We start from the raw sequence: 10,306 nt of genomic DNA, 5'->3' as shown, positions 1-10,306 counted from the left end.
GAAAATATCCAGTACTACATGTCTAAGTCTGGGTACACACTTGCTTCCTAATAATAATTATTCCTATTACTAGAGTCATAATTAAAGATCAATAAAACAGAAACCCTCTGCTATACCTTCCAGGAAGATATAGCAGGTATATTTCATGTCGTAGTTGTTTTTTTTTCCATCAGTGCTGTGTGGGCTGAAACATGCTGGTTCAATGTGTAATTACATCCCAGAGAAGAGACGTGTCAATATGTCAAAATAAAGTGATGGCATAACATATAACCTTACAGGCTGTTCCTCTGATAATCACAAGTCAGACAGGCTTGTTTACTACGTTTGACTGGACCGCAAGCATCAGTTCTACAGTGTGGTCTTGATGACAGAGGAAAAATCAATAAATGGAGCATCTCCTAAGCACTTTGGTTAATTGGCAACAGGCCAGTAAAAAGGACAGAGTATATAATGTGTATCCCATGGAAGCCAAGTTATGCAGCAGTAAAGACAGAGTGGTTGACCGCATGAGTGGAAGACATGAGCAAAATATTTCCCCAAATTAAAGGGAAAATTAGAAGCTTGGGTTATTTTTACCCTGCAAATATGTGACTTGTAAATCACTGAAGCTAACCGAGGTTCCTATGATGAGCAAAATGGTCAAGTAGCCTCTACAACATCACTGCACCAGTATTTATTGCACCAACCTTGTATTTAGGAAATGTTGCAATCTTGCTGATTGATATGGCAGCAGGACATCCCACCTTTTTTGTAGATGGCCGTCGAGATTTCTGGTTGGCAAAATTTTGGTCCTCCAACTACAAAATGTCAAGGAGATTATGACGGTATTTAAGAATCCTTACATTTACTTTGTTGGTCTACAGCCTTTTGCAGAAATCAGGGGGCAATGGCAGAGTCTGTACACAAAAACTGAAGCATGAAGCAACAAGCCTCAATATTTCACACCTCCTGATCTTGTCCTAATACCATGTGTGTTTGTATGAATGCTTTTTGTTCAGGGAGTGACTCACCAACTTTCTTGCCTTTTCTTCAAAGTACTTCCTCTTCTGGGATACGGCAAGATCCTTGCCTTGATGGCACACAAACCTTTTAGACCCCATAAACATGAATGGAGTCCCAGTGAATTCAATGGCAGGCATTCCAGAACCACCAGCCCATTGCCAGTGAACTCTGTTTACGGGTAAAGGCTGCCAGTCTGCATGACAAAATTGATCATTTTGTTACTTAGGCAACTCACAACATTCACCCTAACTGTTGTTTTGGCTCTAATAAAGATAAGCTAGTTAAAAGAAAAAATATTTTTACATCCATAGATGTTCCTCTTATAGTCAATATGTCTGGACAGTCATTTGCATGAACAGTTTATGTCTTCATACAAATGAATGTTGCTACTTTGATCCATTTCCTATAATGTGTTAGCTGTTGTGTAATAAACAAATAAATAGTTTCTTGGCTGTATTAGTTTTATGTCTGTATCTACATATAGAAAAATTAAAGATTTCCCTTTTTTTTTTTTTGCATTTTTACATATAAAATGTGGGTGCCTGATTTTGTGTCTGGGGACCAGTTTGCATCTGAAAAAAGGAGTGGTAAGAGTCAAGGGGAGGTATGGGGATGAGGCTCACGTGATCCCCTTATCTCATATTCCAATATCCACATCCTCTGTTTCTCTCTGGATGCAGGGACAGGAACAAAGAGAGGGACTGAGTAAACGAGTGCATTTCAAACTGAAACATCCTTGCTTGCTTCAGACCTGTAACCTCAACAGACATCAACTGATTGTGCCATGCAAGACATCAGCATCTTTTAACTGTTGTTCTGTTAGGTGGCTGGATAGGTGTTTGTGTTAAAGTATGTATTTGTAGCTGACAAAGTAGGATTAATGTGTCAGGCACGCTATACACACAGCAGCTGCAAAATAGACTTTTCCAAAGGAAACACTGATGTATTCTTGCTCACTCTCATATTTAAAGGCCAGTTTAAAATCATTTCTCTCAGGTATTGCCTCCTCTCCTCACCTGGCATGCCATGGAGGGGGGTCTAAGATGGCAGGAGAGGAATACATGATGTAAAAAAATGTAAAAGTGAATAAGGTGAGATCATCTGCCTAACCAACCAGAAGCTCAGTGATGCCCATTCTATCAGTTAATTTATTCACTTGTGTAGTTGAGAGTTTATTTCTCATATGGTCATGCAGAAGCAAACAAGATTGTACAGTACAAAACAAAACAATGCATAACACAATAAACCACCATGCTCAAAAAGGTGCAGGAAGAAGATTTCTTATAATCTCCCCCACACCAATAAATCTTTCAATTCCATAATGATACATAAATTTTATTAACTTATTTTTCTTTGTGAGAACTATCCAGATACTCTAATTTCCAGGTGTTTGGAAAGGGCCTAACAAAATGTGTAACTATACCCAAGGCCGGATTATCCAATAGGCATTATAGGCACATGTCTACTTGGGGCCCACGAAGGGCAAACACCAGTAGTTTGGACATGAGACAAAATGTACATAAAAGCCAGATAGTTACACCAGTGTCTAGTGTATTGCTATTGGTACCATTGGCTGAGAGATGTTAGAAATGTTGTTTCACAGTGTATCATTTAAAATTTTTACAATGTTGCAGGGGGAAGGGGGCCCATGGAACACTCTGGGCTCAGGGGTCTGTGCACGTTTAATCCGGCCCTGGCAATACCTGAATTTCGTTATAACTCCTATGATTAAAGTATATAAACAGAATTATAAAACATTTATTCAAAAACTAGCTAGGACAAATATCTAGTTATATTATGTCATTTAACTGCTCTTGGAACAGCTGACCAATGTTTACTGGTCAGCTGTCTTGACTTGTTTGTATTAAACTTGTATACCTTTGTCATTGTAATGGCGGTCCACAGAAAAAGTGACAAACTTAGTCTGCGACTCCTCTTCCAGTCTTTTAATAAAAGCGTCTACGTCGGCGGAGCTGTCCAGTTGTGTCATGTTCTACATTGGATTCGCCGCCCAATAGTTTAACCACGATAGCAGAGTAAAAATGAACACAAGGGACACAACTATCAGCACACAACCTCCTTGAGGATGTTCAACGATGTAAAAACCGAAAATGACGCCGCGTCCGCCCCGCTGATCCAATCTACCACCAACTTCTGGACTTTAAATCGGATCTGTTATGGAGCCAAACAAGACTGTTTCGTGGAAAGGTCGTGTTTTTTTTTTTCCACAGGATGTGCAAGACTTTCTTCTGTAATATAGATTGAAATTTTAAATTGTCGCCCTCTACAGTCTGGGAGATAAATGCATCGACCTCAATTTCTTGTTGCTTGTCTCCGCACAGGTTTTATCTTGCTGTGCAGCTTTCTGTGTAGAAAACACGGATCTAACTAATTTTTCTAAACGAAACCATCCATGATGGTTTAAAAGCTCAGGTTTAGACGTGCATCTTCATCTGGGGAATAAATTACACCATTTGTTGCAATTTTGGAAGTTGCTTTGAGGACTCAATTGTATATATATATATATATATATATATATATATATATATATATATATATATATATATATATATATATATATATATATATATATATATATTTATATATATATATATATATTTTTATGTATTTCTTTGCTTTTATTTTGTGTTATGCATTTTTTTTTTACATATTATTTACTTTTTACTTGTTGTTTTGTTCTTGTTTTTTATATTTAATTTGATTTTATTCCAGTCTTTTCCTTTTTGTTATGTTTTTCCTGATTTTTTTACACTATATTGTTCATTATATGATTGTAAATTAATTCAGGTATCAGTGGGTTAGTGGGCATTAGCGTTTTCTAATGACCTTCAAAATAAATTGACCTACAGCACAAAGAGGGAAGTACAGCTTGAAAACCTCCCGTGCTAAACAGTTTGTCAGATGGAGAGAGGACTATAGGTTACAACTTAGCCAGGGTGTATGAATTATTTGTTGCAGTGACTGTCACTTGATGCCACACAATAGCAAAGCACAAGCAGACTCTCAGGGGATGAAGCGTTGTACCAAAGCTTCTGTGGCAGGCTGAAGCATCAACAAACCTCAAACAACTTCTGAGACTCAGAATGGATTTTGTTGATAGCAGTGTTGGAGTCTGGACAATATACTTTGAAAAAAACTCTTTGTTGCAACCTCTGTGGGACGACTTGAGGCTAAACTACAGCAACTATTTGAGATCTCCACTCTTCCCTGTTGCACTGACTGTTTCTTCTTATTTTGTCCTTTGCCTCCCTTTCCTTGTTTGTGACATCATGGGGGAAAGGTGGGCATGCATCCAACAATTCAGAATTCAACCAAGCCGGCAGCCGACACCCTCTACATTGCTGCACTGTGCAGGTGTTACCTTGTACAACCATGTGTTTCTTGTGCTCCCAGCATCAGTGGCCCAATGGGCATGGAGACCACCTGTGGACCTACCAGAACAGGCCCCATCACTGCTGGAGCTCGTTGCCGGGGTGATAGGCAACCTTTTGCTCTTTGACTTCCAGTACTTCATTTGGCACCTGCTCCATCACCGAATCCGATGGCTGTATGTCACTTTTCATGCCATTCACCATAAGTACTCATCTCCCTTTGCTCTTGCCACCCAGTGCCTGGGTGGGTGGGAGCTCGTTACAGTGGGTTTTTGGACCACTCTTAATCCTGTAATCCTGAGATGCCATCTCCTCACCACATGGGCCTTCATGGTATTGCATGTTTATGTTTCAATAGAGGATCACTGCGGATATGATTTCCCTTGGTCCACATCACGTCTGATACCATTTGGCATCTATGGAGGCCCCAGCAAGCATGATGTGCACCATCAGAAACCTAACACCAACTTTGCACCACACTTTAGTCACTGGGACAAAATATTTGGGACTCACGCTGACTTCAGCTTCTCTACTGCTATGAACAAGGTTAAATTAGAAAATGATTAGTAAAGAGACTTTAACCTTACATGTAACTTTACCTAATAAAGTTCTTTGCATAGCAATGGAAGCGTGTAACTAAACATTTTGCAGTGTCCCGTTGCCTTATTGACTACATTTAACATTAATTCTGCTAAATAATTTGAAGTAAGTCAACTAAACAAATGCATGCCCGCACCTATCTTCTGTAGCCTGTGGCTTTCCTAAATTATTCCAGCACCTAAGAACTTTATTCTTTGTCAATCTGAGATAGAACATTATTTGATATCAGCTTCAACTTTTCACATCTGGAATCTGAATATAACATTTAATAAAGCACAAACAAATGTGTTTATTGTGTGAAGTTGTCCGTTCATTTTTTTCACTTGTTTAACACTAAACTGGGAAAACTTTCATTTATGTCTTAATACCAGTTTTCTTGTACATTTTACAAGATAATGTAACATGACCAGTAAGCACAAAATTGTACTAACAGAACTTTTTATGCGACAAAAAAGCAAAATGGAAGCACACATTTATTATGGAAAGAGGTTAACATTAGTTAGACTGGATATGCATTCAAGATGTAAAGGATTAAATTCTTTCTAGTCAAAATAAGCATTGCAGATATCTTCAATTATTTTCCTCTTTTTTTTAAATGAACATTTAATTTTAGAAACCCATGTGTGGTTTTGACTCCCAGAGCTACTGAATTCCAATCTTTCTATCTAAACTCAAATTCAGGATGGCCCGAATATAATTTTTATTGGAAAACACTCTAATTTTATTTGCAAAATAATCCATTTTATGCTTATGTCAGATCTCAAGTAAAAATTTACACATTATGAGTAGTACAAATGCTAATAGAGATCTTCAATATATTTGATGGACTGAAAGGCATATTTATTCTAGTTTATATGTTAAAGTAACCATAGACACTTTTAAAGCCTTTTAGATATATTGTACTTATTAGTAATTACTTCAATTTGAAATTTAGATGTCTTAAAATCAAGCTTGTGTTCGCAAAAATTATGTTGAATATAACTTAAATTGCAATTCTGGATTCAGAAAATACAATTCTGTCCAGGAAGAAAACACTGCATATATCATTAAAACACTTACTGGTGCCCACGTTCAATGGTACGCATGCGCATTAGGCAAAGGTATGCTTTTCTGATGGGTATGCTAAAACTGATATAACACCGGTTGTTTTGGTGGCGCTGTGTTCTCTGTGCCAGAGTGTTAAGGCACTGCTCTGTCCCTGTGTTCACCTTGACCCGTTCACAGCTGGGATATGGAGTCCGACTGGTGGAACTGGCAGCGACTAGTCTGAATACACCGCTTCATTATTTTTCCAACAGGAGAGGTAAAAAAAAAAAATCTCCTCATTGAACATGGGACACTGTGGCATCACCTCCTCAAAGACAGTCCTGGTCTTTCTGAACCTGATATTTTGGGTAAGTTTAGTTGCTCGTGGCTTTTTTAAAACGTGCGTCATTCACAGTATCAGCTAGCTGTCTGCAGCTAAACTAGCTCCAGCAGACCGACGTTTGTTTTGAAGGACAGCAGTTTGACGCTAGTAGTAGCGTGTAGCAATTATTCCCCTTAATAATAGCTATTAATGGTTAGTTATGCAATTTCCCACTAGTGACTCCTTGTTATTGGAAGTATAACTTATAAGCGTAAAACGACCCTATGTAATGTCTTTGAAGTTGAGCTTTCACTCTTTGAGCTCTCCTCTGTGTGACTGTAGGTTAAAGCAGATCAGTAAAGTGAAGTGATGCAGCAAAATAGAGTGTAGCGACCTAGACCTTCCAGTAGTTTGTAAAGACTTTTTTTACATCTTGTCTATGGTCTGCAGGATGGAGGATGCTTGGCTGCAGTACGCCTATCAGTTAAAGCCTCGCCTATAAAGTTACAGGCTTAATGCACACATTAAATTACATAGAAAACAGTGACTGTATAACCGTGTTAAACGTAGACAGTATGTCAAAAACCAAAAGTGATGCTGTTCACAACACTGTGGTACATAAATAGATAAGAACATCCTGAGAAATCTTACTTATAAGAAGACATGTATTCCTCCTTCAAGCTATGCCATTCAGTGAAGTGATATACAAAAAAATGCAATTGCAAACATGCAATTTACAATTATTAATGTTGAAAGAAACACAACTTTAAATAAATAAACTATGAAAACAGAAAACTGGGGGGGGGGGAAATGTTGTTTTTTTTGTTGTTTTTTACAACCACATTCTGTTCATTCATTTACTAGCTGTATTTTTGGGAGCAGATTTTTTTCCCCCCCATATATAAACTCTGAAATTATTGTCAAACATTAATCTACAGCAAAGTTTTCATGACTTCATATTGATATCTTGCATTTCTGTGTGGGTGGTATTATTTGTGTGTTTTTTTTGTTTTTGTTTTTTGTACTTTCTTCCTCACACCTGTAGGCCGCTGCTGGCATCCTGTGCTATGTTGGAGCCTATGTCTTCATTACTTATGATGACTATGATCACTTCTTCGAAGATGTGTACACTCTCATCCCAGCAGTGATCATTATAGCAGTTGGAGCTCTCCTTTTCATCATTGGGCTCATCGGATGCTGTGCAACAGTTAGAGAGAGTTCCTGTGGACTGACAACGGTCAGTAGAGCAGTTTACAAATTTGGCTTCAGACACATGTAATTTCTTTTACTAGAATAATTTTCTTATTTATCATGTAATTGAACACAAATCCTCAAAGAATTAGACAGGGAACTTGAACCATGCTTACGTGTCTGCAGTTCAAGTTCCTTAAACTGTGAAATTTAATCCACAGTTTGTCGTCATTCTCCTGCTGGTTTTCATGACAGAAGTGGCAGTGGTGGTTCTTGGATATATTTACAGAGCCAAGGTGAGAGCCAAATATTAGAGCTGTACACAGTTTTTTTCCCCTTGGCTTCATTTGACAACTTTGAAGCTGATCTTTCTGGTAATACCAGAAAGGCCTGTGCTATGAAGCGTGATTAACATACCTGGATATCTCTCTTTTACCTGGGTTGACTTACCCAGGCATTCATAATTTGGATACATGAAATGACGAATCTACTCTGTAATTCAAACCAGGGTTTTCCAACCTAGATTAGCGCACGCTAACATAAAAGGGATGGTGTTTCCAGCCACTGACATGGAGAAACCTTGCAGAGCAGCTACTTAACCAAATATGAAGAGTTAAACACATCATCCAGAGCAAAAGCAACACTGTTACCACAGGAACAGCCAGAAAGGAATGCTGCTGGAAAATTGCTCACTGTTAATTTGTAAATTTGTGAAATGGTATTGAATTAAATAATCAAGCAAGATAAACAGAAAACAGTCTAAACACTCAATTTCACTTTATTCTGGTCCATTCGTTTCAAACAGAGTGCTTTCTAAGTTCCTTCCTTTCCTTTGTATTTTCCCTTTCAGTTCTTCTGAGGACAGTGCCCATATGAGCTCGTTTTTATGTCAGAATATTAGTTCCTCACCATGACAAAACAAGTAGTATATGATAAATAAATTTGTGATTCTGTTATGTGTGAGCATTATTATTAACGTCATTATTTCAGATGCAACCTTAGTGATGACTAACAGACTTGGGAACAAGAAAAGCAGACTTCAAAGCAGTCAAGGTTTTATTTCTTCATAAAAAGTATTGCATCTGTCTCTAAAACTCTTTCTCTACTAAGCATTCCTCTCAAGATCCATGCAAAAACCTCATCAGAACTGTAAGGCCATTTTCCAAAAAAACTGATTGGTCAGGGGGTGATGCCTTTATACTTGTTGATCTCTCGATCTTCGAAACAGATTAGCTGTTCAGTGTATGTTACCATGGTGACTGACCCCAGAAAGAAGTAAACCAGCTTGGTAGCACAGATAACCCCAGGTAAACCCTGAAGATACCTGGATAAGAGAAATCCAGCTTCATCGTACAGGCCTATGGACTTCCAGTGATACCCTCGTCTAATGTCTGTGTTTGCTGTCACGAGGATATCTATGTATTGTCTGAGGAGATGTTACAGCAAATGTTCAGTGTTTTCCTTCCTGTTGACAGGTTGAAGATGAAGTTAATGAATCTATAGTGAAGGTTTATAACGAGTACAATGGCACTAACAGCAATGCCCAGAGCCGTGCCATTGACTATGTTCAGAGACAGGTGAGTCCAAGAATTTGCTTTCTACTATCACCAGCAGTCTATTGATGTCAGTGTTTAATCTATTTGTTTCCAGGTAGTTAACCCCATTCTTTCCACTTTATAATCTTTGTTTTCAGCTTCAGTGTTGTGGGATTCACAATTACTCAGATTGGAAGCACACACACTGGTATGAAGAATCAAAGAACAACAGTGTACCTGTCAGTTGCTGCAAATCTAGCATTGCAACTTGCACAGGGTCCCTGACTCATCCTGAGGATCTATACCAAGAAGTATGAACATTTTATTGTTAAAAGATACAATGACTTCTTATAGTTCTCTTATACTTGATTCTATTGTTCTATTCTATTGTTCTATTCTTATTCTTATTCTTGATTCTATTGTTTACAGGGTTGTGAAGCTCTGGTTGTGAAGAAGTTGAAGGAGATCATGATGTATGTCATCTGGACTGCCCTGACATTTGCTGCCATCCAGGTATTTCACTTTTAACAAGGTGTCATTTTGTTTAAAAATCTTAAATATTTCTTCAAGCCTGTTACCTAAAAGACACACACAAAAAACAAAAAAAAAAACTCCAACAACATAGCAAATAAAACAAACAAAACGTTCGAGAGATGCTATGGATTGGCGAAATGTAAAATAGCAAATATCTACAACATTTCATATGGAATTTTTGCAGAGATTTTCTACCCACTACGTTGACTAAAATTTAATAATTGTGAAAAAATGGTTCTAATGATAAAAAAAATACTCACGAGCAATTTGTGCAGTGGCCTCTTTTTTCTGGTAATCTAATGTGATCAGTTTCGAACAATAATTCAAAATCAACTACTTTTTGTATTTTTGCAACAACTATTTTTAGATTGCAACAGCACCTCCGGTAGGAGTTATTTAAGCGTTAATTAGTGAAGTTGCACATTTTTCTATATTGTGATTTTTACATGATGTTTGAGATTATTATTCAGAATGAAATCATTCTAAATTATTGTCCTTGATATTTACAGGAAAATAGTCATTCTGAATTAAGGTTTGCATGGAAAACATGTTTATTCGTCTAGTTAATTAGTTAATTAGTTAATTCCACTTTAGATGTGGCATTCGGGAAGGGTTCTGATTGGATGGGGGGGGGCGCAGATCTGATGTAGGGACATCCATCAGAAAAACAAACTGCCCTTCCTGCTTCTTTCCTGTTCTGCTAC

At 37.7% G+C, this 10,306-nt stretch overlaps 2 protein-coding genes across 2 annotated transcripts in view; both read left to right on the top strand.

Annotated features, from left to right (window-relative positions):
- Window positions 1–1,104: 1,104 nt before the first annotated feature.
- On the top strand, window positions 1,105–4,961 carry ch25hl1.2 (cholesterol 25-hydroxylase like 1, tandem duplicate 2; the record flags this gene model as incomplete). The annotated part of the gene is made up of 2 exons (XM_079257639.1): window positions 1,105–1,163; window positions 4,124–4,961. 2 exons carry the CDS (start codon window positions 1,105–1,107, stop codon window positions 4,959–4,961), a joined length of 897 nt encoding a protein of 298 aa, XP_079113765.1.
- A 1,241-nt stretch (window positions 4,962–6,202) lies between these two features.
- tspan3a (tetraspanin 3a) overlaps window positions 6,203–10,306 on the top strand; it is a 5,171-nt gene continuing 1,067 nt past the window's right edge. The window contains exons 1-6 of the mRNA XM_079252653.1: window positions 6,203–6,388; window positions 7,388–7,579; window positions 7,755–7,829; window positions 9,009–9,110; window positions 9,227–9,379; window positions 9,498–9,581. Coding sequence (XP_079108779.1) covers window positions 6,326–6,388; window positions 7,388–7,579; window positions 7,755–7,829; window positions 9,009–9,110; window positions 9,227–9,379; window positions 9,498–9,581 — 669 coding nt within the window. The 5' untranslated portion in view covers window positions 6,203–6,325. The remainder of the gene's footprint in view (window positions 6,389–7,387; window positions 7,580–7,754; window positions 7,830–9,008; window positions 9,111–9,226; window positions 9,380–9,497; window positions 9,582–10,306) is intronic.

The sequence above is a fragment of the Telmatherina bonti genome (genome assembly GCF_933228915.1).
Source record: "Telmatherina bonti genome assembly, chromosome: 2".
NCBI classification, from domain to species: Eukaryota; Metazoa; Chordata; class Actinopteri; order Atheriniformes; family Telmatherinidae; genus Telmatherina; species Telmatherina bonti.
Note: the sequence above shows the minus strand (reverse complement) of the source record. Positions and strands in the feature narration are given on the sequence as shown.